Source organism: Emys orbicularis, chromosome 19, assembly GCF_028017835.1.
Source record: "Emys orbicularis isolate rEmyOrb1 chromosome 19, rEmyOrb1.hap1, whole genome shotgun sequence".
Classification (NCBI taxonomy): domain Eukaryota; kingdom Metazoa; phylum Chordata; order Testudines; family Emydidae; genus Emys; species Emys orbicularis.
The window spans coordinates 2,581,765-2,607,477 of record NC_088701.1 but is presented as its reverse complement, the minus strand read 5'-3'; the positions used below and the strand labels follow the sequence as shown (position 1 = coordinate 2,607,477).

Here is a 25,713-nt window from a genome sequence, read left to right as displayed (position 1 = left end):
GGGTACCTGGGAGGGAAGGGGGCGGAGCCTGCCTCCTGAGTCCTGGGCCGGAACCCACCGCAATCTCCCGGTTGCTACATTGTTGCCATTTCCAGCCTCTTTCGAATGTTGTGAATGAAGGCCCGGCGGCCACGCCCACCTTCCCCATATATGGGCACCACCTCCCGGTCCCGCGCTCCCTGATTGGTGGGCCTCCCGCCCTGATTGACGGCTCTCCCCAGACTTCCCACGTGGGGGAGGGGGCCCAGCCGCTGATTGACAGCAGGGACAGCCATTGGCAAGCGGGGGCTGCCTCCCGGCGGCCAATGGGGGCCCGGCAGGGGGAGGGGAAGCCGGGGTTCAAGCAGCCGTCGAGCTCATTGTTGTGGAGCTTCTTAAAGGGGCCGCATCGCGGGGCCGGAGGACGCGGCGGGGGATCCGCGCGGCGAGAGCGGCCCGGGCCCGAGGGAGACCCCGCCCCCGCCCCCCCGAGCGCGGGAGCCGCCGAGCTCCGGACCCGGCGGGCGGGGCCCGGGGAGGCGCCCGGGCGAGCCCGGGGATCGAGCCCGAGCGCTGGGCCGCGGGGAGCCCGAGGCCGCCCGAGCCCATGGAGCACCCGGCCGCCAAGCGGCGCTGCGGCCCCCCCGGCGGCGGGCGGGGGCCCGAGGGGCCTGGCCCCGGGGCCGCCGCGGAGGGCGGAGGAGGCGGCCGGGCCGAGACGCTGCTGGATCTCAGCGCCAAGCGGGTGGCGGAGACGTGGGCCTTCGAGCAGGTGAGGGGGGCCGGGCCCGGCGGGGATCCCCGGCCCGCCACGTGTCCCCGGGGGGTGTCCCCCTCCCCCCCTGTGTCGGCCCTCCTGGGGGAGTCCCAGGGGTATCCCCCTCCCCCCTGTGTCAGCCCTCCTGGGGGAGCCCCGGCGGTATCCCATCTTCCCGTCCCCAGTGTTCCCCCGTCAGCAATCCTGGGGGTACCCTAGTGTCCACCCATTTTTCTATTCCTTGTCTCTCCCCCCCCCCCATCTCCTGTCACCCCCTGGGTTCTGAGGGCTGCCCCTATAACCCCACCGGGGCATTTCCCCCAATCTCTTCCCTTGGGGTGGCCCCACCTGATCCTCTTCCCCAGCCCCCGGTCCTCGCCGTGGGATGCTCCTACAGCAGGTGTCAGCCACTAGGGCAACCCCCCTACTGTCCTCACCCCCCCCCACGGCTTCTGCGCCAGGATCAGCCCCCGCACTCCACCGGCTGAGCGGCCTCTTCCCACCCACTCCTCCTCCTCCCCTGCCCCATGGCGGGTGCCTGCCTGCGGGTAGGGTGATACTGGTTGGGGTCAGAGGAAGTGGTTACTCACACCCAGGACAGACCAGCCCTCTTTAAATTACTGGGTGGCTTTTTGACCTCCTTTTGGGGTGACGGGCAATCCCGGCTCAGCCCCTCCTCCGGCTTCCCCAGCTTGGCTGCCCCAGCGGGGAGCACTGGTGGGGAGGGGGCTGTTTGGCTATTGGGGAGGATGGCAGCTGAACAAAGGGGAATTTCAGGGGGCGCCTCTGGGACTGGAGGCAATGACCCAGGAGGCCCCTGTCCGCCCTAGATTCCTGCGTTCAAGCTGGGTACCAGGGAAATACGTGCTGAGAGCGAGAGCTGGGAACAGACGTTGCTTGGGACTTCTAAACTAGTCCGGGCAAAACCCTGGAGACGTGACCCCCGGAGGGAGCTTTGGCAAACGGGCTGGGCACCGGGGTGGGGAGCAGACTTGGGGTGTGTCTCCCCATCTCCCTGCTTGTCTGAACGTGGGCCTGACTCCCCCCACCCTCCAAACTAGTGTTTAACCCCCCCTGGCCCCCGAGAATCCAGGCTGCTGGGATGATCCTCTCCCAGGGAAGGGATTTGGTTTCGAGTCAGGCTGGGAAGCTTGTCAGACAGGAGTCTCCTGTCATGACACCCCTCCCCGAGATGAATGAACCCTTCCCCGCTAGCCCCCGCCACCAGGACATGCTGAGACTTCGTGCTCTGGAACAGGTGAGAGAGGTGGCTTTAAAAAAGGGCAGCTTCCTTTCATCCAAGGATCAGCCCCAGAGACGCATTTAGTAGGGGCCTGACAGGACCTGCTAAAAGTAAAGGCTGCTCAGACCTCAGCTGTGTTCTTGGTGCTGCCTGGTTTTACCCTTCTGCTGGAGAGGGGCTGTGCTGAGGGTCTGGTGTAAAGACCCACAAGTGGGTGAGATTTTTGCCCTGCAGAGACGTGGTCCCTCCAACCCTTAGATCATCTGTTCTTGACTTAGGTGCCATGTCCTAGGTGTCCTGTGGTGCCCTTCCCCGTTGCTGGATGAGGGGCTGAGGGTGGTGAGGGGCTGGTGGCAGAGGTAGAGAGAGATCCTGGTGTCAGAGAACATCAGCACTGGGACATCCCCGGAAAGGCACAGTCCTCTAGTGGCAGACGGTGCCCTAGTCATTTTTTTGACTCTGAGGGTCCAGCGGTAAATGAAGAGTCCAGACCTGACTGCGAGACCCTAAATGCACCTCTTGCCCCATTCCTCCTAGCCCCAGACCCTGGGGGCCTGCCCAGCTTGGGGTCTGCGTGCTGAGGGAGAGGAAAGTGGTTAGTGCCCGAGCCAAGAGCTGGGGTCAATCGCTTGCTCTGCCACAGACGCCCCTTGCTGGGAACAAGTTCCAGCGCTGCTCCGTGCCTCAGTTTCCCCTCTGTCCCTTGGGGGTGCTAGCTTTGCCCTGTCTCGCAGGGGAGGGGTGAGGATAAATACAGTAAAGATTGCGAGGCCCTCACATAAAATAGACACCCCCTACCCCAGGGTATATTTCACACCTCGCGTATCCGTGCTGGTGTCTGTGACTCTATTGGGGCTCTGTCTGTCCGTGTGGTGGCTGGGCTGCTCCCCAGTTCCGTAACGCGGTTTATTTTTAAGGTGCAAGCACTTTCTTGTTCAAGTCTCTGCTTCTTAACACTGGCTGGCTCCTTGTTTGCGGGGGCCGCTCAGCTGACTCCAGCCCCCCGCTACCCCCTCCCCCCAGTCACCGATCGCTCCGCTTTGAGGGGGTTGACAGAGGAAAACATGCAAACGAGGGCAGCCTGTTGTTTTCTGTGGTGAAACTGACAGTGGCTTTTTTCTTTTTTTCTCTTTGCTCTGAGCCCCTGCGTCATGGAGACCTAAATCTGTCCTTTTAGAACCTCGTCTGTAACTCATTTCTGACCCCCTGACATTTCCCTGGTGGGGGGAAATAGACCGCAGGCGGTCCTCGAAAATAACACACTATGGGGCTTGAATGTAAGTGAGTAGCGCTGCCTTCCAATTCACAGATCGAGGGCTGGTCGCAAGGACCCCTGATCCTGCACCCCTCGCTGGGGGGAAGCTCCCAGGAGCTTTGCCTGTTCAAGGGCAACAAGATCATGTAAAAAATTTGTAGGATTGGACCCACCATGAGAAACGAGCTCATTGATCACAGGGGGACGGGGTGGGGGGGGGGAGGGGTTGAGTCTAGGGGCTGTGTGAGTGGCGTGCTGGACCCAGCCTCCCCCTGTGTGCCCTCAGGCAAGTTGCTGCCCCCTCTCTGCGGTTCTGTTTTCCTCCTCTGTGAAGTGGGGGGGCCACGATCCTTCCCTTGTGTGTCTGTTGCGTTGTGTGGGGCAGGGAGGGCCCGTCAGCCTGGGGCTGCGCAGCGCCGGGCGCGGTGGGGCGCTGGCGTCAGCCCGGCTACGAGAACGCTGGTCAGATTGGAAAATCTCACCGAGAGGAAACGGACGGTTCATTGCTGAGGTGCCGTTTTATTCCCTGGCCTGGTGTCTCTCCAGGGCCTGGATTGTTGTCGTGGTCCTTGCTCCCCCACACACCTTGTCTCCGTTCCCCGTTGAGTCTTTCAAGCCAGCGGAGCCACGGTGGCCGTTTTAGCCAACGGCCACTGGGTCGGGCTTGTAGTGATGGGGAGCGTTCCACAGGATCTAAGAGTCGTCCCCTGCTCTAGCCACTAGACCCCACTTCCCTCCCATCATGCTCAGGGGAGAACGCTTCAGAGACGCCCCATGTGCACCTCGCTCGGGAGGGCGTCTAGGGAACAGCAGCTGAGCTGCCTCCCTGCTCGACCAAACTGGCTCCCCAAGGGGGCATCTCATCAGCCTTGGCTCCCAGGTGCGGGCTCCTCCTAGCCAGCGGCTGGGCCGGGCCAGTGACGGGAACATCCCTGCTACTCCGGTGCACTGGGAAGATTTTTGGCCTATCAGTTTCCACGGGCCTTTGTCCGCCTAGGGGAGGAAGAGCTTGAGTCGCTGGCTGAGACCAGGTGGGTGCCTGATGCCGTGTCCCTTCCTCCCCTGCCCCCGTGTGCTGCAGGTAGAGGAGCGATTCTCCCGCGTCCCGGAGCCTGTGCAGAAGCGCATCGTGTTCTGGTCCTTCCCGCGCAGCGAGCGTGAGATCTGCATGTACTCGTCCCTCGGCTGCCACCCCCCCGAAGGCGAGCGAGACTCCCGGGTGCCCTTCAACCGCGGCCTGCACCTGCTGCAATCTGGGGCCGTCGACCGGGTGCTGCAAGTGGGTGAGTGTCGCCCACTGGGGGCTTGGGAGCGGGGCAGGGTGGGGGCAGGGGCAGAGGGCAGTTGGGGCTGGTGAAAGCTGCTGCATAGGTAGATTCTCACTGCGAAGGCATCGGCAGGGACCCCCTCAGTCCTTCTGCTCAGCCTGCTCAAGAGAGAGGGATTGGCACAGGATTGGGACCGGAGTTCCCCTGCCTGGCTCTGCCACGGACTCCTTGGGCAAGTCGCTGTGTCTCTCTGGGCCTCAGTTTCCCCAGATCTAAAACAGGGGCTGATCCTTCCTCTGTCATCTCTATTTAGCTGTCGTTCTGTGTCTGTGCAGCCCATGCTAGCTGGAGGGGGGAGGATCTGTGTGGTGCCTGGCATGAGGGGGCTCGGATCATGGTTGGGGGGTGCACCTGTGTGGCATTTGGCATGACAGGGGCCCCTAGTCACGGACAGGGGCCCCTAGTCACGGACAGGGACCCCTAGTCACGGACAGGGGGCTCCATGTGGCACCCAGAACAACAGGGAACCCCATGTCAGGGGTGTCTGTGCAGCACCCAGAACAGGCCCCTAATTGTGATCAAGGATTAATTTGTGAGTGACTGCGCAGCGCCTGGTACAACAGGGACCCCAATCAGTTGGGACTCCAGGGGCTGATCACTGCTGGGGTTTGTGACACGGACAGTTGCTGCCCTAAGAACTGGGCTGAGTCTCAGCTGCTGAGATGGGACGGGCCCACACCCTGGGATCCAGTCCTCTCACCCAGCCAGTATTGCTCTCTGGGTCCCGTTCCCCAGGGCCGGGTCCCGTCCGGCTTGCAACGTCCCCAGCCCTAGCACCTTCAGATCAGCACCGGCCAGGTCTCTGGGCGAAGCCCCATGTCCTGGTCTCACCCTCCCTGCTGTGGACCAGCCACTCCCTGTCTCTAGTGTGGCGCGTCCGGTTGTCTTCCTGGACCTGGCCACTTAGCCCAAAACACATGCTTTGCCTTTGAGCTCTCTCCCCATTCGACGCTATCCCGCCCCCAAGGGCTGTTCCAGGCCCTACAGGAGAAACTGTAGGCAGCTGGGGGTGGGGGGGTATCTGTGTGCCTGCGCTAGCAACTCCTCCGCCAACTTCTAGGGCTTCCCGTCCCCTTCTCATTTAGGCAACAAAAGTCTGTTTGTCTCTTTTAAACGTGGTTCCAGTTGGAGTCGGTGTTGTGTGAAATCTGGTTCTTCTCCCCGACCCTGGTGAAAACTACGATCCCCTTCACCCCAGCGGGGAAAATCACCCCAATGATTTCCCCTTGCCCCAGGGGAATTGCCTGGGAATAAACTCTCAAAACTGGCCGAGGGAAGGTCTGGTACGGACAAGCGCACCCACAGCACAGCTTTGCTTGTGTGGATCGAGACTCAGACGCTCCTGTGGGATTTCCTGGGGATGGATTTGAAATTTGCTCCTCACTGGATCTCGGCGGGTCTGAAAATGCTCAACAGAGTCCCATTGTTGTACAAGGGGCTGCCCTCTGGGGTTCCTGCAGTGAGAGACCCATGGACATAAGGCTCTCTGTCTTGCTCCGACGTCTCTCGCTGGGGGGTTGCGTGCCACAAGGCTGCAAGCGTTCGCCCCCACGGTGGTAGTCCCCAGAAGTATCTCCACGGAATGAGGACCCAGCAGCATCTCCAGCGCCCAGCTTTGCAAATTCAGCTCCCGGGAAGGTGTCGGGTCTGGCACCCGCTTGGCTCTTTCTCTGTTGGGGAAAGGCCCAGGCAGACCTGGGAATTAAGGCCTTGTGAGCCTGTGCGTGCAGCTGTGTGCAGGGAGCCAGCTCCCGCTGCTGCTTTGTATTCGGGCCCGATTGTGTGGCCGGCGTCCCTGAGCTACTAATGGAAAGGCCGATTTTATTTGGTAGGCGTCGTACACGTGGGAATGCGGTATGGAAGGTGCTGAATGGGGTGGCAGTGTGACCTCGTGGCTAGGGGGAGACGCAGGAGTCCTGGGTTCTGTTCCCAACTCTGCCGTTGGCCTGCTGGGTGACAGTGGGCAAGTCAGGGCCTGGCTCTGTGCCTCGGTTTCCCCATATGTAAAACGGGGATAATCATTCCGACCTTGTTCGTGAAGCGCTTTGAGACATGCTGCTGAGGGTCCCTGAACTGGGGGTCTGTTGTTCGCACGCGGTAGAAACACAGGCCGATACAGCCACCGTGGCAGAGGACCCATTTCCAACCCCCGGTTGTGATTTTGTGTGGACCGGACCTTGCCATGTCTCTGGGCTGTGCTCCAGCCCTGATCTGCTCAGGGACACGTAGCACACAGGTGGGCCCCATGGCTAATACAGAGCCATGTGGAGCCAGCTACCTGGCCGCAGCTGGACCTGCAGGGCTCGCGTGCCCTTCATTCCCAGCTCTCCTGACCTGCCCATCCCTGCATTCCAGGCAGGTTTGCTGATGTGAAATATCCAGGTGGGTGTCAGACCCAGCACCTTCTCCACTGGCTGAATTTGCAAAGCTGGGGCCAGAGCCATCCTGCCTGTCTCTAAGACGCTGCTGTGTCCTCGTTCTGCAGGGTTACTGCTGGGGCCAGTGGGGTGGCTTAACCTCGTGTGTTCTTGGTGTAAAAGCTCCCGGAGGGAAGGAAAGAGCTGCTAGCAGATGTCTGAGCTGAAGAGCGTTTGGCTGTGGGGACTCTGTCTTGCAGCACGAGATTGAGGGGGGGAGGGATAGCTCAGTGATTTGAGCATTGGCCTGCTAAACCCAGGGTTGAGTTCAATCCTTGAGGGGGCCATTTAGGGATCTGGGGCAAAAAATCTGCCTGGGGATTGGTCCTGTGTTGAGCAGGGGGTTGGACTGGATACCTCCTGCGGTCCCTTCCAACCCTGATATTCTATGAATATCAAGGGGACATTGGTGAAATGAAAAGGCATCTTCTTCCAAACTGCTGGAAGGAAAGACTGTCTGCCCAGTGTGTTAGCCTGTGGAACCCACGGCCGCTGGATGGCAGCGGGGCTGAGAACTGAGCACGGGTCAGAGGGATTGGATGTTTTACAGGGGTAACAAGGATAGCCGCAGTTACTGCTAGCAGCCATGTAGGAAGGGATGGATGATTTCTTTCTTCAGAGCCGAAGCCAAGCTCTGACGAGACGAGTATTGTCTACACTACAGTCGAAGCCTGGGCTCTGACTCTCAGCGTTGGGCCGGTCCTGGGACCCTGCTGGGGGGGCTCTCAGCCCAAGCCCTGCTGTGACTCCGGTCCAAGCCCTGTTGTTTCACAGTGTGGACGCAGGGCAAGGTGCAGACCCGAGTCAGGAGATGGGGGCAGCGCGGAGGCGTCAGCGTGGCTGTGACACCCAGGTCCAGCGGTTGTAAACCCAGGCTTGCGCTGCAGTGTGGACACCCTTGGGGAGACCTCGGGCAGGGGGCAGGTTATCCCTCGGGGGCTGCTGCGGGGTGGGTTCACTGTGCCTGGAAGCATAGGGAGGTGGACAGCTGGGCCTCCGCTCTGATCCGGGCGGGCAGTCCCTGTGCCCTTTCATCCCAGTGCCTGGACGCTGGGGAGGCTCTGGAGTTTGAAATCAGCTGCCTCGAACCCCTGGCCCTTTGCTGCCCAAGCAGGTTGGCGACGCCCCGGGGAGCGTAGGTTCCCAGGCCAGCCCAGGTGCCTGACCTCCTGCGTGGCTCAGCGCCCGCCGGTTCCTAGAGCAGCTGGGTTAGAAACACATCCGCTCTCGGGCTGGGCCCCTCGGGAGCTTGTCCCCGGGGTGATAAACGCAGGCCCAGTTTGGGGTGGGGCCAGGCGCTCTTGGAGGTGCAAAGGGGTGAGCGGCTCCCCCTCGGGGCTGGAGGGGGAAAGGTGGCCAATTTCCGAGGGGGCACCGAGCACGCGGAGATGGGAAGCAGGGTGTGGGCCGGAGATCCGGGGAGGGGTTGTGTATGGGGGAGATGGAGAACCAGCCTCAGTCAACTGCTTGCCCCCAGCCCCTCTGCCCCAGAGCTCCCATGGGCGCTGGGGATTTCTGGGCGTGCTGTCCCGGGGTGGGGGGAGCAGCCCCCGGTGCTCGCCTCGTGTGAGGGGAGTGGGCAGGGCCCACGGGGTGAAAGCCAGGACTCCGCTTGTCCCGCGCCCCTGCTCCAAGCCGGAGGCAGTGCGGCTTTGAGTGCACCTGGCGCCGAGATGCGACTCCCACCGCTGATTTGGCGCCGGGTCTGGAGTAGAAGCAGGGACAGCTGGGAGTCAGGACGCCGGGGTTCTTTTCCTGGCTCTGCCATGTCCCTGCCCCGCGCCTCAGTTTCCCCTCCCACCCTGTGTCTCTTCAAGGCAGGGACTCGCTGTCTGTGCAGCACCTGACACAATGGGGCCCCAGTCTTGACTAGGGCCACTGTAATATCCCTAATAGTGCTCGCTGAAATCAGCCTGGTTGTAGCTCAGTTTGGCTGGCTCCTCCGGCCAGGGTTGTGTATTTCTAACCTCCTGGGTCGTACTGCTCTCCTCCCCCCGAGATCTCCGAGCAGGGGCCGTGGCGTTTACAGGGTCTGTAACACAGTCCAGTGTCCAGGGTCACAGGCTGTGGGGGAGTGAGACATTTAATGGAGTTTCCGTATTCAGGCTGGAAGCTTGTCGGGTCTGTTTCTGTATTTCGTCTCTAAGGACCCCGCGATCTAAATCTTACCTGCCCCTGAGATGCAGCCGCTTCTGGGGTGGAGCAAAGCGGCGCTGCTCAACAGGTCAGGATGGGAGGGGGAGGAGGATCATACCAAAACAGCACGAGAGCGGCCATCGCAGTGCAACTGCCTGTCCGAATCCAGCCCGAACGCCGGGGTTCACGCTGCCATCTTTGAGGAAGGAACTTTATTGCTGGTGGAGCCGAGGGCTCTGAGGGCCAGTGGGGATTGTTGAACAGCTCTGGAAAGTTTAGCATTTATTTTTATAATGGCAGTGGTTAGAGGCCCTTGACCAAGCTACAGCCGCCTCTGGGGTGGGACGCAGGGGCTGTTTGTACAGGGATCCCTCACCCAGCACTGAAATGCAGCAGCACTGGGGTGGGGTGCAGCAGCTGTGTACAAGCCACACCCCCGCTTAAGACAGGAAGTGAAGAATCCTGCATCCCAGTGACCGTTATAAGCTTGTTCCCCACTGTGGTTTCTGGTTCTCTGTGCTAGGGCTCCCTGGGGTTCCGGGGGCTGCAGCCCCCCCTCTCCCCATGCCTTAGTGAGAAACGGTCCCTGCCCCCCAGAGCTCACACTCCCAGTAGAGGATTATTATCCCGACATAGTAGATCGGGGGGAGGGGGGGAAACTGAGGCACAGATTGCCACTGACTTGCTGGACAACACCCGGAGTCTGTTGGAGCTGGGAACTGAGCATGGATCTCCCCGAGCCCAGCTCCTTCACCACCACCCCGCCTGGCCTTCCGAGCCAGCCGCGCGGGACCCCAGCCCCGGACTTTGGGTGGTGTCTCTCTCTCCATGGGGGGTGGGTGAAGTGCCTGGGTTTCTCTCTGGCCTGGGGGGTGACGGGGCCCCTCTGGGTTGTGGGGACTCCAGCCGGGCTGAAGCACAGTCCCTGGGTGGTAACGGTGTCTGTCTTACTCCCCGCAGTCTCAGTCAGGGGAGGGTGGCCTGGGTGGCTGCTGTGTCCCTGACCCCGTCCTTCCCGGCACCCGCTGTTCCCACTGCCTGTTCCTCTTTCCAGTTCTAGCCCCTCCCGTGTGTGCCGCTGGCTCCGGCCCAGCCTGTGGTGTGCGGTGACGTGAGCCGGCAGCCACGGGTTCCACCCCCAGCTGTGTCACCGTGAGTCACCGCCTGGCCCTGGGCCAGTCTCGGTCAGACGTCAGCACCTGCCACCCATGCTATGACACGGGGGGGGGGGACTGGTTCCATCAGGGTGTCTGTGTCACCCCCTCCCACCTCCCCAATACCCGTCTCACCCGTGTGATTCACCCGCTGGGTGTGTGCCACACGGGCTGACCTCCCCTGCCCCTTCCTCCGGCAAGCCAGCACTCGCCAGCCCAGCCTCACGGGGATTCACCCGCAAACACCTGCTCCTGGCCGGGGGAGGGACTGCAGGTGACCCGGGGAGGGGAGGGGAAGGGCTTTTAATGACTTGAAACTCCGAAAGGGCTCCTGCCAAACGTGGGAACAAGTGCTAAGAAGGAGCACGAAAGAGCAGCACGGGCCGGCTGAGACCGGCTAAGGCACAAAACGAGCTACCCCTGGCGAGGGACACAAGCCATAATACCCAGAGATTGCTTAAATGCAGCAGGAGCAAGAGAAAGGCGAAGGGAAGAGCCGGGCCGCTACTCAGCGGGGCCGGAGAGCCGATCGTTGATGACCCCACGAGGGCTGAGGTGTTTAATGCCTGTTTTGCTTCGGTCATCGCTACAAGGGTTAATGGCGACCAGGTGCTCAGCCCCGAGAAAGGTGCAAGGAGACTTAGAGAAATTAGCTGTATGCAAATCGGCAGGGCCCGGTGCATTCGTCCTGGGTCCTTATGGAACCAGCTGAAGCAGTGTGAACCGTTGGAGAACTCCCGGAGGCCGGGTGAGGGCCCGGAGCCGGGCAAACGTGTCTTTTTAAAAAGGGGAAGGAGGCAGCCTGGGAACGAGAGACCAGTCAGCCTGACCCTGATAGCAGGAAAGATACTGGAACAAACAAACAGTTGATAAGGGGTAGCCAGCATCTGTCAAGGGCAGGCCAGGCCAGGCCAGACCAACCTCATGTCCTCCTTTGAGCGCGTTCCTGGCCTGGGGGGTGGGGTGGGCAGTAGCCGTGATGTATCGTGATTTTATGCAGGCTTTTGACCCAGTCCCACGTGACGTTCTCATGAGCAGACGTGGGGGATGTGGTCTAGATGGAATTATGATAAAGTGGGTGCACAGCGGCTTGAATGACTGTGCTCAGAATCGTTCTCCGAGGTTTGGCCTCCAGCGGGGAGGACATATCTGGTGGGGTCTCACAGGGCTGAGTCCCGGGTCCGGCACCATTTGCCGTTTTCGTTAATGACGCGGATGATGGAGGGGCCGCCGATAAAATCGGCAGATGGCACCAAGCGGCGAGGGGCTGGCCGCGCTTTGGAGGCAGGACTCGGATTCAGGACGACTGTGACAGATCAGAGAATGGGTCTGAAATCATCAGCAAGATGCAGTTCGGTAGAGAGAAGAGGAAACTCCCGCGCTGAGGAAGGAAAAAGCAAAAGGCACAGCTACAGGACTGGGACAGGGCCGTCCCTAGGGGGTGCGGGGCCCGGGACAGAGGTGCAGAGTTTCTAATCTGCCAGGGGGTCCTTACCCCCCCCTCCTCCCCTGGCTCTGCCCAGGCCCCACCCCCAGTCAACCCCTTCCCCCAAGGTCCCACCCCGCCTCTTCCCCACCAAGTTCCGCCCCCTCCCCCAAGTGATCTGCACCCTTACCCCCCCCCCCACCTCCTCCAGCGCCTCCTGACGCCACGAAACAGCTGATCCCTGGCAGGCGGTAGGCGCAGAGGGGGAGACGCTGATTGGCAGGGCCCACTGGGTGGGGTGATGGTGGATCACAAATTGAATATGGGCCAGCAATGGGATGCGGTTGCACAAAGTGGGGCGAGGTCACAGGTGTGGGGTGTGTCAGGCCCGGAGGTCGGTGTTGGGGGGCCGCGCTGGAGGGAAGTCGGGGAGAGTCCGGAGGAGAGCCTTGGCCTGCGAGGAAAGGGGAGAAAATAGGGCATGGAGGAATTGCCGGCGTGGATTCGGCACGTGCCCTGGGCTTCATCTGCAGCAGGGGAGATTTTGGCTGGATATTAGGGGAACCGTCTAACTCTCAGGGCCAGGCGTCCAAGGGGGGCTGCAGGATCCCCATCACTGGAGCGTTTCAGAGCCAGTCGAGGTTTCCTTGGCCCTGCCTGGGCGCAGGGGGCTGGAGGTGGAGACCTCATGAGGCGTCTTCCCGACCGACCTGGTGATTCTGTGACAGAGAAGCTGAGGGGGAAGCCCGGGGCCGACTCCCTGGCAGCACCTAGAGACCTCAGCTGAGACTGGGGCCTTCGTTGGGCCAAGCACTGCGCAGATTCCCCACGGCAGCTCCACCACCCAGGATCGGAGGCCCCTGTTGGGCCAGGCCCTGTGCAGGCTCCGACTGAGATCGGGGGCCCCACTGCGCCAGGTGCTGCCAGACACACGGGGAGAGATGGTCTCTCCCCCAGAGAGCTCCCAGTCTCCATAGACAATGGGCAGGAGGTGTCTAGTGGTTAGAGCAGGGGGTCTGGGACCCATAACTCCTGGGTTCTGCCCCCAGCTCTGGGAGGGGAGTGGGGTCTAGTGGCTGGAGCAGGGGACCACCTCCCCCTTCCCACAGCAACCCTGTCCCCTCCTGCCACCAGGCTTCCACCTGAGTGGGACCGTGACGGAGCCGGAGCGGAGCTTCCACGTCTCCATCAGCTTTGACCGCTGCAAGATCACGTCGGTGAGCTGCGCCTGCGACAACCGGGACATCTTCTACTGCGCCCACGTGGTGGCGCTGTCGCTCTACCGCATTCGCAACGCCCGGCAGGTGGAGCTGCGCCTGCCCATCTCCGAGACCCTCTCCCAGATGAACCGCGACCAGCTGCAGAAGTTCGTCCAGTACCTGATCAGCGCCCACCACACCGAGGTGCTGCCCACCGCCCAGCGGCTGGCCGACGAGATCCTCCTGCTGGGCTCCGAGATCAACCGGGTGCACGGTACGGGGGGGCCGCCTCCCATTGGCTATGGAGTGGGAGACCCCTGGGTCGCTCTCGGCCCTGGGATCCGCCTCCCACTGGCTACAGAGTGGGGGGACCCCTGGGTTGCTGTAGAATCTGGGATCTGCTTCCCCCCATTGGCTGCTGGGCGGGGCCCCGAAGTTGCTCTAGAGCCCAGGCCCTGCCCCTGATTGGCTGCAGAGCAGGGGCCTCTGTCACTCCCTCCCTCACCCCTGTGCCCAAGAGGGGAGGTGGAGTCCCAGGGGAGCAGGGGGTTCTATCCTGCTGACTTTGTTCCCCCCCCAGGTGCCCCAGACCCCACGGCTGGCGCCGGCATCGAGGACGCCAATTGCTGGCACCTGGACGAGGAGCAGATCCAGGAGCAGGTCAGGCAGCTCCTGTCCAACGGCGGCTACTACGGAGCCAGCAAGCAGCTGCAGTCCATGTTCAACAAGGTAACTCCTGCCCCCACACCCCCCTGCCAAGGGCTCCCCAGCCTCAGCAGGGCCACAACCTCCCCGCCCCCCTGGCCTGGCTGTGTCCCCTCCCTTCTGCCCCCCAGGTTGGGGTCCTGTCCCCCCCTGGCTTCCCCCAGAACAGGGGTCCCTGCTGATCACTCTCCCCTAGCCACTTGGCTGGAGCTGGCTCAGGCCCCTCTTCCCGTGGAGGGGGCATGTCACTGCCTGCCCCCTTTGCCCTGCAGTGCGGGGGTCTCTGCTGTAGCTAAGGGGGGAGCAACCCTGGGCTGCGGGGGGGGGGGGGGGGGGCTCCTGGGCTCCCCCCTCCCCCCCGGGCTCTGGCTCTGGCTCCATCTGCCCCGGGCCGCAGCGGTTGCAAGCCCCCCTGAGTCTCTCCCACCCCCCCAGGTGCGTGAGATGCTGCGGATGCGGGACTCCAACGGCGCCCGCATGCTGATCCTGATGACGGAGCAGTTCCTGGAGGACCCGCGCCTGGCCCTGTGGAGACAGCAGGGAGCCGGCATGACGGACAAGTGCCGGCAGCTGTGGGACGAGCTGGGTAAAGGAGGGAGCCTCTTAGACTAGCACCTCCCAGGCTAATCTGCTGGTGCCCCTCACTCCCGACCCGCAGCCCCCGCTATGCCAGCCCTGGGCTCACAGCCCTGCCAGTGCCCCTCACTCCCGACCCGCAGTCCCCGCTATGCCAGCCCTGGGCTCACAGCCCTGCCAGTGCCCCTCACTCCCGACCCGCAGCCCCCGCTATGCCAGCCCTGGGCTCACAGCCCTGCCAGTGCCCCTCACTCCCGACCCGCAGTCCCCGCTATGCCAGCCCTGGGCTCACAGCCCTGCCAGTGCCCCTCACTCCCGACCCGCAGTCCCCGCTATGCCAGCCCTGGGCTCACAGCCCTGCCAGTGCCCCTCACTCCCGACCCGCAGCCCCCGCTATGCCAGCCCTGGGCTCACAGCCCTGCCAGTGCCCCTCACTCCCGACCCGCAGCCCCCGCTATGCCAGCCCTGGGCTCACAGCCCTGCCAGTGCCCCTCACTCCCGACCCGCAGCCCCCGCTATGCCAGCCCTGGGCTCACAGCCCTGCCAGTGCCCCTCACTCCCGACCCGCAGTCCCCGCTATGCCAGCGCTGGGCTCACAGCCCTGCCAGTGCCCCTCACTCCCGACCCGCAGCCCCCTGCTGTCCCAGCCCTGGGCTCACAGCCCTGCCAGTGCCCCTCACTCCCGACCCGCAGTCCCCGCTATGCCGGCCCTGGGCTCACAGCCCTGCCAGTGCCCCTCACTCCCGACCCGCAGCCCCCTGCTGTCCCGGCCCTGGGCTCACAGCCCTGCCGGTGCCCCTCACTCCCGACCCGCAGTCCCCGCTATGCCGGCCCTGGGCTCACAGCCCTGCCAGTGCCCCTCACTCCCGACCCGCAGTCCCCTGCTGTCCCAGCCCTGGGCTCACAGCCCTGCCAGTGCCCCTCACTCCCGACCCGCAGTCCCCTGCTGTCCCAGCACTGGGCTCACAGCCCTGCCAGTGCCCCTCACTCCCGACCCGCAGTCCCCGCTATGCCGGCCCTGGGCTCACAGCCCTGCCAGTGCCCCTCACTCCCGACCCGCAGCCCCCTGCTGTCCCAGCCCTGGGCTCACAGCCCTGCCAGTGCCCCTCACTCCCGACCCGCAGTCCCCGCTATGCCGGCCCTGGGCTCACAGCCCTGCCAGTGCCCCTCACTCCCGACCCGCAGCCCCCTGCTGTCCCGGCCCTGGGCTCACAGCCCTGCCGGTGCCCCTCACTCCCGACCCGCAGTCCCCGCTATGCCGGCCCTGGGCTCACAGCCCTGCCAGTGCCCCTCACTCCCGACCCGCAGTCCCCTGCTGTCCCAGCCCTGGGCTCACAGCCCTGCCAGTGCCCCCTCACTCCCGACCCGCAGTCCCCTGCTGTCCCAGCCCTGGGCTCACAGCCCTTCCGGTGCCCCTCACTCCCGACCCGCAGTCCCCTGCTGTCCCAGCCCTGGGCTCACAGCCCTGCCAGTGCCCCTCACTCCCGACCCGCAGTCCCCGCTATGCCAGCCCTGGGTTCACAGCCCTGCCGGTGCCCCTCACTCCCGACCCGCAGTCCCCGCTATGCCAGCCCTGGGCTCACAGCCCTGCCGGTGCCCCTCACTCCCGACCCGCAGCCCCCTGCTGTCCCAGCCCTGGGCTCACAGCCCTGCCAGTGCCCCTCACTCCCGACCCGCAGCCCCCTGCTGTCCCGGCCCTGGGCTCACAGCCCTGCCGGTGCCCCTCACTCCCGACCCGCAGTCCCCGCTATGCCGGCTCTGGGCTCACAGCCCTGCCGGTGCCCCTCACTCCCGACCCGCAGCCCCCTGCTGTCCCGGCCCTGGGCTCACAGCCCTGCCGGTGCCCCTCACTCCCGACCCGCAGTCCCCGCTATGCCGGCTCTGGGCTCACAGCCCTGCCGGTGCCCCTCACTCCCGACCCGCAGTCCCCTGCTGTCCCAGCCCTGGGCTCACAGCCCTGCCGGTGCCCCTCACTCCCGACCCGCAGCCCCCTGCTGTCCCAGCCCTGGGCTCACAGCCCTGCCGGTGCCCCTCACTCCCGACCCGCAGTCCCCGCTATGCCGGCCCTGGGCTCACAGCCCTGCCGGTGCCCCGACCCGCAGTCCCCTGCTGTCCCAGCCCTGGGCTCACAGCCCTGCCGGTGCCCCTCACTCCCGACCCGCAGTCCCCGCTATGCCGGCCCTGGGCTCACAGCCCTGCCAGTGCCCCTCACTCCCGACCCGCAGTCCCCTGCTGTCCCAGTCCGGGGCCTTCCACCCCCAGCTCTGCTTGTGCCCCTCACTCCGGACCTGCAGCCTGGGTGAAGTGTGGTTTGCCTGGCGCCTGCATCACCCCCTTCTCCCTGCTGCAGGGGCCCTGTGGGTGTGCGTGGTCCTGAACCCCCATTGCAAGCCGGAGGAGCGCGCCCTGTGGCTGGCGCTGCTGAAGAAGTGGAACAAGCTGGACGTCTGCCCCTTGGAGGAGGGAAACTATTCCTTTGATGTGCCTGGAGCCACCGCGGCCCTGCAGCTCCCCTCAGTCCCCAGCGCAGGTATGCGGGGGGCGGGGGGGGGACGACAGAATCCAGGCCCCATGTGGGGGACAGGAGTGGGAACTTGGAGCGGAGATGTAGGGGATAGGCTGGAGGGGCAGGGATGGATGGAGCTGGGAGCAGTTCCCCATTCCCTGGACCCCAGGGCAGTGTGGGGAGGGTCTACTCCCCATGGCTCACATCTCGGGGGGGGGGGGGGGCCCTACAGGGGAAAGGCCCCAAGCCCCATTCCCGGCCCCCCCGAGCCCCATTCCCGAGCCAGCCAGGCCCCTGCCCTGGGGCCGGATCAGAGCTGGCGCCCCCTAGTGGGGACAGGCTCAGCCTCTTGCTGCCCTGCCCTGACTCCAGCTTCACCCCCTCAGCGGGCGCCCGCCAGACCGTCTTCGGCCGCGCCATCAAGGCCGGGGAGCTGCGCTGGGGCGACTGCCACTTGCAGAAGATCCTCGGCAGTGACTGCTACGGCCTGGGCCTGAAGACAGGCGGCGACAAGCTCTGCTTCGACCCCCAGGGCCGCCCGCTCTGGCTGGGCGACCCCTTCCCCACGGCCTGCGCCCGCGTGGACGCCCTGCGCTCCCACGGCTACCCCCGCGAGGCCCTGCGCCTGGCCACCGCCCTTGGCAACACCATGCGCCTCCAGCGGCGTCACCAGCTCGAGAGCTACAAGCAGCAGAAGAAAGGTGGGGGAGGGGCTGGGAAGCAGGACGCCTGGGTTCTATTCCCAGTCCTGGGGGGAGGGGGGGGGCGGTCTAGTGGGCGGAGCCAGCTGGAAGCCAGGACGCCTGGGTTCTATTCCCAGTCCTGGGGGGAGGGGGGGGGCGGTCTAGTGGGCGGAGCCAGCTGGAAGCCAGGACGCCTGGGTTCTATTCCCAGTCCTGGGGGGATGGGGGGGGAGGTCTAGTGGGCAGAGCCAGCTGGAAGCCAGGACGCCTGGGTTCTATTCCCAGTCCTGGGGGGATGGGGGGGTGGGGGAGGTCTAGTGGGCGGAGCCAGCTGGAAGCCAGGACGCCTGGGTTCTATTCCCAGTCCTGGGGGGATGGGGGGGTGGGGGAGGTCTAGTGGGCGGAGCCAGCTGGAAGCCAGGACGCCTGGGTTCTATTCCCAGTCCTGGGGGGATGGGGGGGGAGTTCTAGTGGGCGGAGCCAGCTGGAAGCCAGGACGCCTGGGTTCTATTCCCAGTCCTGGGGGGATGGGGGGGTGGGGGAGGTCTAGTGGGCGGAGCCAGCTGGAAGCCAGGACGCCTGGGTTCTATTCCCAGTCCTGGGGGGATGGGGGGGGAGGTCTAGTGGGCGGAGCCAGCTGGAAGCCAGGACGCCTGGGTTCCTTGCTCTGCTCATGGCCTTAGCGTCTAACAGTGGGAGATGGACCTGCCAGCGCCAGCCGGGGGCTCCCTGACTCAGGTGTGGAGGAGCAGGGGGCTCTGGGCCGGGAGGGGCCCCCCATGCAGCGAGCGTGGCCGGTCTTAGCTGTGGGGCGGGAGCCAGCGTCTCATGGGCCTTCCCCCTCCCCGCAGAAATATTGCACAAGGGCAGCACGTCCATCACCAACCTGGAGGGCTGGGTGGGCCACCCCCTGGACCCCATTGGCTGCCTGTGCCGGACCCTCCTGGAGCCCTGCCGGACGGACCAGGAGGGGCTGTCGCTCTATCCAGGTACGGGGCGGGATGTACCACACTCTGTGACGGGTGGGGGGGAGGGAGGGGGTTGCAAGCAGAGATCCTGGTGACCCCCCCTTGGCAATGGGGACTTGCACTGGGGGAGTGGGGGGATGGCACAGACTGTGGGGTCTGCATCGGTGTCTGTACTCCTGGCTCAGTCCAGGGTTCCCCCATCTCCTCCCGCACTGGGGGGCACACCAGCCGTGGCTGACAACCCCCATCTCCTCCCGCACTGGGGGGGGGCACACCGGCCGTGGCTGACACCCCCCCATCTCCTCCCGCACTGGGGGAGTGGGGGGATGGCACAGACTGTGGGGTCTGCATCGGTGTCTGTACTCCTGGCTCAGTCCAGGGTTCCCCCATCTCCTCCCGCACCGGGGGGCACACCAGCCGTGGCTGACAACCCCCATCTCCTCCCGCACTGGGGGAGTGGGGGGATGGCACAGACTGTGGGGTCTGCATCGGTGTCTGTACTCCTGGCTCAGTCCAGGGTTCCCCCATCTCCTCCCGCACCGGGGGGCACACCAGCCGTGGCTGACAACCCCCATCTCCTCCCGCACTGGGGGGGGGCACACCGGCCGTGGCTGACACCCCCCCATCTCCTCCCGCACTGGGGGAGTGGGGGGATGGCACAGACTGTGGGGTCTGCATCGGTGTCTGTACTCCTGGCTCAGTCCAGGGTTCCCCAATCTCCTCCCGCACTGGGGGGGCACACTGGCCGTGGCTGACACCCCCCCCATCTCCTCCCGCACTGGGGGGGCACACCAGCCGTGGCTGACACCCCCCATCTCCTCCCGCACTGGGGGGGCACACCAGCCGTGGCTGACAGCCCCCCATCTCCTCCTGCACTGGGGGGGCACACCAGCCGTGGCTGACACCCCCCCATCTCCTCCCGCACTGGGGGGGCACACCAGCCGTGGCTGACCCCCCCCATCTCCTCCCGCACTGGGGGGGGCACACCAGCCGTGGCTGACTTCCCCCTTTGCAGACGCGGCAGCGGACGGGAAGAAGAAGGTGCTGTACCAGCACGTGCCCGTCCCCTCCAGCCCCGGCTCGGGCGAGTCGTACCTGGCGCTGGCGCTGGAGGTGGCGCTGGCGGGGCTGGGGCAGCAGCGGGCCATGCCCGAGGGGCTCTACGCCCAGGACAAGGTGGTGCGAAGCGAGGAGCAGCTCATCGCCCTGCTGGACGAGATGGAGCCGGACGAGAGGCTGGCGCAGGTGCTGCGCAAGCAGGCGGCGCTGCTGCTGGAAGGTACCGGGCTGGGCAGGGGATCCAGGGCCCCGTGGCCAGCTGGGGGGGGACCCTGCCCTCCCTGTGAGGAGAGGGGCTCAGCTCCATCGGGAGGGGGAGGCTGTGCTGCGATTGGCTGATGCGCTGCCCAGCTGCGCTCTGGGATTCTGGTGGGGTGGGGGAGGGCGCCTGGCCCGACCAGCCCCTCACCCTGGCGTCTGTCCCCTGCCAGGCGGCCCGTTCAGCGGCTTTGGGGAGGTGGTGTTCCGGGAGAGCGTGCCCATGCACACCTTCGCCCGCTACCTCTTCTCTGCCCTGCTGCCCCACGACGCCGACCTGGCCTATCGCCTGGCGCTGAGAGCCATGAGGTATGTACCTGGGGGGGTTTTGCCCTCCAGCCGGCCCCGGCATCAGCTACCTAACCGGGCTGCCCCACTTCCTGCTTCGGTGCTCAACCCCCCCATCCTGCAGCGTAGGCTGGGTACCCCCAGCTTCTCCCCCCCCCCCCCCAGCTCTCCGAGCCACCTCCCCCCCACCCTGCAGCGCAGCCTGGGGTACCCCCAGCCGCTCCCCCCCCCAGCTCTCCCTGGTACTCCCCCTGCCCTCCCTGGGTCTGAGGTGCTGCCTCCCCCCAAACCTGCTCCTAGGGGCCCGAGGAGAGCCCAGGCAGTGGCTGCAACGGGTACCCCCCCACCCAAACCCCATGCCTGTGAGCCACCTGGCCGGGGGCACAGAGACATGTGGGGAGGGCCCCATCCACAACCCCCGAGATGATCCCTCCCCCCCACCCCCCCACTGAACGAGCTGCTCCCCTGGGGGGAGGGTGTGGGGGGCGATATCCAGGGTGTCTCCCCTCCTGTCGCCTTCGGGACCAGGGAGGGGCTGCGACTCCTGGGTTCTCTCCCTGGCTCCGGGAGGGGGGGGGGGGGGTCTGGTGGTTAACATAAGACCGGCCGTACCGGGTCAGACCAAAGGTCCATCCAGCCCAGTGTCCTGTCTTCCGACAGTGGCCAATGCCAGGTGCCCCAGAGGGAATGAACAGAACAGGCAATGATCAAGTGATCTCTCTCCTGCCATCCATCTCCCCCCTCTGACAGACAGAGGCTAGGGACACCATTCCTTACCCGTCCTGGCTAACAGCCATTAATGGACTTAACCGCCATGAATTTATCCAGTTCTCTTAAACCGTTACAGTCCCAGCCCTCGCTCGATTAGAGCCGGGGGGGCTGGGAGCCAGGCTATTCTGCTGAGCCCGGGCTTGGGGGAGCTGGGAGCTCCCCTGACCAGCCCCCTTCTCCCATCCGCAGGCTCCCCGTGCTGGAGACGGTGATGCCGGCCGGGGACATCCTCCACCAGAACCCACTGGACTCCATGATGGCCAATCGCTTTCCCCGCTGGTTCATCCTGGGCCACCTGGAGACGCGCCAGTGCGAGCTGGCATCGGCCATGCTCACCGCAGCCAAAGGTGAAGCCAGACGCTGGGCCAGTGCTTGGAGCCCAGGCCTGGGAGCCAGGACTCCTGGGTTCTGCCCCAGCTCCAGGAGGGGAGTGGGGCCCTGTGGTTAGACCGGGATGGTGGAGCTGGGAGCCAGGACTCCTGGGTTCTATCCCCATCCCCATCTCCGGGAGGAGAGCGGGGCCCTGTGGTTAGAGCAGCGGGGCCGGGAGCCAGGACTCTGGGGTTCTGCCCCAGCTCCGGGAGGGGAGTGGGGTCTAATCATCACAGTGCAGAGGGGTAGAGTTGGGCACTAGGTCTCTTGGGATCTAATCCCTTCTCTGCCACTGACTGAGTGCCCAGGTCAAGTCCCTCACATGGCCCCATGCTGATCCCATGGGAGGATGAGGAGACCGCGGAGCCCTGAGCTTCTGTGATAGATGCTTGTTCCTCTGGGCCAGGCAGGGCCCCCCCAATCCCCTTCACATGGGAAAGGATGTGAGATAGCCTGGGGCTGGATCAGAGCCGCGCCCCCTAGAGGGGAAAGGCCCTGTGCCCCATTCCTGCCCCCCGGGCCAGCCAGTCCCCACCCTGCTGCCAGATGGGAGCCGGCGCCCCCTAGAGGGGAAAGGCCCTGTGCCCCATTCCCACCCCCCGGGCCAGCCAGTCCCCACCCTGCTGCCAGATGGGAGCTGGCGCCCCCTAGAGGGGAAAGGCCCTGTGCCCCATTCCTGCCCCCCGGGCCAGCCAGTCCCCACCCTGCTGCCAGATGGGAGCCGGCGCCCCCTAGAGGGGAAAGGCCCCATGCCCCATTCCTGCCCCCCCTGGGCCAGCCAGTCCCCACCCTGCTGCCAGATGGGAGCTGGCGCCCCCTAGAGGGGAAAGGCCCCGTGCCCCATTCCTGCCCCCCGGGCCAGCCAGTCCGCACCCTGCTGCCAGATGGGAGCCGGCGCCCCCTAGAGGGGAAAGGCCCCGTGCCCCATTCCCTCCCTCCTGGGCCAGCCAGTCCCCACCCTGCTGCCAGATGGGAGCTGGCGCCCCCTAGAGGGGGAAGTCTTTGTAGCCCCTTCCTGAGGCTCAGAAGCTGGGCCCCTGTGATCGCTGGGCGCTGCGGGCATCAGCCCCTCTGGGAACCAGGCCCACGGGGGCTCAAGTTGGGCTCCCCCAGTTCCTAGCCCTGCAGCTTTGCAGATCCTCTTCCCCTGGGTGTCCCAGCCACCCCTGGGGCTAATCTCTGCCCCCCATCCCTGGTCTAGGAGACCCCAAGTGGCTGCACACGGTCCTGGGGTCCATCCAGCAGAACATCCACTCCCCTGCCCTCCTGTTCAAACTGGCCCAGGACGCCTGTAAGACTGCGACGCCGGCCAGCGCCCCGCCGGACGCCACGCTGCTCAACATCTCCCTGGAGCTCGGCCTGCAGGTATGGGGCGGGGGGAACGACGGCTGCGTCCCCACTGGAGGAGTGTGAAGATCTTGACAGACCCGATTGCTGCGGTCGCTTGCCCAGCACTGACATGCAGCCACCTCTGGGGTGGGGCGCAGCAGCTGCTTAACAGCACGCAGTGGGAAGGGGGTGGCATCTAGTGGTTAGAGCGGGGGTGGGCTAGGAGTCAGGACTCCTGGGTTCTGCTCCCAGCTCTACCACAGATTCACTGAGAGACCTTGGGCCAGTCCCTTCCTCTGTTGTGCCTCAGTTTCCCTTTCTGTGCTGTGACCCCTCCCCGCGTGCTCTCAGCCCCTCTGGTGCAAGGCTCCGTAAGAGCTCTAATCCGAGCGCACGGCAGCTGTAGACGGGCTCCCCGCCGTGGGGGCTCTGTCTTGTGGGGGCCATGGCCCGGCCACTGTCACGAGCTGTGTGTCCGTCCCCCCCCCTCTGTGCCCCCCCAGGTGATGCGGATGACTCTGAATACCATGACCTGGCGCCGGAGGGAGATGGTGCGCTGGCTGGTGAGCTGTGCCACGGAGATCGGTGAGTGGGGGAGCTGGGGGGGGCATTGGCGCCCTCCCCCCGTACTGATACCCCATGAATGGCCCTTGGCCCAGCCAATCCCCCCACCCCACCCCTCTAACACGGCACCTGGTGCTCCCGGCTCATAGCATGAGTCTACCAACCCAGCATGGCTGGGAGCCAGGACGCCTGGGTTCTCGTCCCAGCCCTGGGAGGGGAGTGGGGTCTAGTGGTGAGAGCAGGGGACGGGTAGGGCTCCCGGACTCCTGGGTTCTCGTCCCAGCTGGAGTTGGGCAAGGTGCTGTCTCTTTGAATGGGGAGATCCCTGCCCGCTGTGGGGTTCACAGGCTGGGCGGGCGGGTGGAGACCCATGAGCTGCACTGACCCCTCCCCTCCCCCCAGGAGTGCAGGCGCTGATGAACATCATGCAGAACTGGTACAGCCTCTTCACCCCCATCGAAGCCACCACCATCGTGGCCGTGACGGGCACCACCCCGGCCACCCTGCTGCGCCTCAATCTGGCCTTCGGGCAGCGGGACGAGCTGTGTGCCCGGGCCCGGGCCGTGGCCCTGCAGTGCGCCATGAAGGACCCGCAGAACTGCTCGCTGCCGGCCCTGACCCTGTGCGAGAAGGACCACGCTGCCTTCGAGGCCGCCTACCAGATCGTGCTGGACTCGGCCGCCGCGGCCGGCATGGGCCACTCCCACCTCTTCACCGTGGCCCGGTACATGGAGCACCGGGGGCTGCCCCTCCGCGCCTACAAACTGGCCACCCTGGCCTTCTCCCACCTCAGCATCGCCTTCAACCAGGACACGCATCCGGCCGTGAACGACGTGCTCTGGGCCTGCTCGCTCAGCCACTCGCTGGGCAAGAGCCAGCTCTCAGCCATCGTGCCCCTCATCATCCAGAGCGTGCAGTGCGCCCCCATGCTCTCCGACATCCTGCGCCGCTGGAGCCTGCCCCCGCCGGGCCTGGCCGCCCTCTCAGGCCGCCGCCACGCCGCCAAGCCCCCCGCCGCCCCCGGCCTGGACAAAGCCCCCCTGTGCCAGCTGCTGGAGGCGGCCATCGCCGCCTACGTCAGTACCACCCACTCGCGCCTCACCCACATCAGCCCCCGGCACTACAGCGAGTTCATCGAGTTCCTGTGTAAGGCCCGCGAGACCTTCCTGCTGGCCCCCGACGGGCACCTGCAGTTCGGCCAGTTCCTCGACAACCTCAAACAGACCTACAAGGGCAAGAAGAAACTCATGCTCCTCGTACGGGAACGATTTGGCTAGGGGGCGGGGCCACGGGCTGATCCTCTTTCCCCCCTCTCCCTCCTCGGGTCAGTTGGGGGGGTCTATGGATTCAGCTGGGGAACCCCCACATCACTGCCCCCTGAGGGTGGGGTTGGTTTGACATGGGGCCCCCACCATTCAGTTAGGGGGGGGCCTCATCTGAGTGGGGGTCCCTGGGCTAGGACTTGGTCAATGGGGAAGGACCCCGTACCCTTTTGAAGGACCCCGTTTCTCTCCAGTGTTTAATTTATATGTGGGGGGGCGGACTCATGGTGGGGTTGTAGGAGTCGCAGATTTCAGTATTACCGCAGGACGGCTGCGGCTACCGGCTGTCTGCCTTGAAGGAGCCGAGCCCGGGGGTCGGAGCTGGGCCCAAGCAGCTGGCAAGGGGGCCAGCCTGGTTTTGATGGGGGGTGGCTGGGGGCCCGATCCTAGGGCAGGAGGGGCTTGGGCTTGGCGGCAGCTGTGAGATGGTGTGATTTTAGCCAGCACCTTGGGGGCACTGCGGGTTTCCTGCTGCTCTTCAGCGAGGTGGGAGGTCCGTAATTCTTGGAAATAAGCCCTGTCTCCACCCCAGCTCTCCCGGAGTCAGTACCATTTTTGCCCATAAATTCCCTCTTGGGACTTTGAACCTGTGACAGCAGAAGCCCCCACATGTCCTACCTCTCCCCCCTCCCAGCAGTGAAGTGGGGGGAAGCAGGGCATGGGCCGCATGCCGGATCCGGCTCCTCCATCCCCCTGTGCCAATACCGGAGTTGTTTTCCCTGCTGGCATCTTGCAAGGGCGAGGAGCCAAAGACTTAACCCCCGGGAGGGGCCCGGCCAGGCCCTCGGCTCCTTTAGCCCTACCCAGCCCCAGCCTTTCGAAGGGCTAAAGGACCCCTTCCGCGGCAGCCCCGGTCGCTGTCTGCCAAGGGCAGCCGCTGGCAAAGGCTGGGTGGATCCAGCCCAGCAGGCGGCGGGAAGCCAGAGGGGACCTGGGTCTTTCTGGAGTGCCCATCCCCCTGGTGTCTGAGCGGGTCTGGTCTGGCTCTGCGGCGAGAAGGGAGTCGGACCAGCCGTCGCTCAGATCTGGGAGAGGCCAAGCTGCAGGGCTCATTTGCCCTTATTTCTAGCCTGACCGTTCCCGCGCTACCTCCCAAAAACATCTCCAGGAACGGGTGGCTCCGGCCCTGTGCCCGGCACCTGCAACCTCCGACCTCCGGGGCTGCCTCTTTCCTAGCACAGGGCAGCTGGGCGAGGGGGACAAGCGCCTGCCTGCCCGTCTGGTGCTCCCACCCCCAAGCCGCCGGCCTGGTGGATTTCCTGCGGTTCTTTTCCAGCTGGTGTGGGGGGGGTGGGGCTTCTTTCCAGGTGACTATTTAGGGACCAACCCCCCCCTTATCTGGTCCTGTCTTCCCCCCACCCCCAGTATTTCTGCTCTAACCCTGGGGGGGAGGGAAGATGTAGATGAATCCAGGACCC

At 65.0% G+C, this 25,713-nt stretch overlaps 1 protein-coding gene across 1 annotated transcript; it reads left to right on the top strand.

Moving 5' to 3' along the window:
• Window positions 1-586: 586 nt before the first annotated feature.
• ZSWIM4 (zinc finger SWIM-type containing 4) lies at window positions 587-24,250 on the top strand. Its single transcript, XM_065419526.1, has 14 exons — window positions 587-751; window positions 4,316-4,517; window positions 12,830-13,168; window positions 13,475-13,623; window positions 14,035-14,185; window positions 16,526-16,705; window positions 17,068-17,382; window positions 18,216-18,353; window positions 19,348-19,611; window positions 19,823-19,958; window positions 20,898-21,055; window positions 22,282-22,445; window positions 22,913-22,994; window positions 23,376-24,250. The coding sequence occupies exons 1-14, from the start codon at window positions 587-589 to the stop codon at window positions 24,248-24,250; spliced, it is 3,318 nt and encodes a 1,105-aa protein (XP_065275598.1).
• The last annotated feature ends 1,463 nt before the right edge of the window (window positions 24,251-25,713 follow it).

What these genes read in the sequence shown, in the direction of transcription:
- ZSWIM4 (XM_065419526.1), top strand. Translation starts at nt 587, where the DNA reads ATGGAGCACCCGGCCGCCAAGCGGCGCTGCGGCCCCCCCGGCGGCGGG. An exon ending in GGGGCTGTCGCTCTATCCAG is followed by an intron (nt 18,354 to 19,347) that starts GTACGGGGCGGG and finishes CCCCCTTTGCAG; the next exon opens with ACGCGGCAGCGGACGGGAAG. An exon ending in CATGCTCACCGCAGCCAAAG is followed by an intron (nt 21,056 to 22,281) that starts GTGAAGCCAGAC and finishes TCCCTGGTCTAG; the next exon opens with GAGACCCCAAGTGGCTGCAC.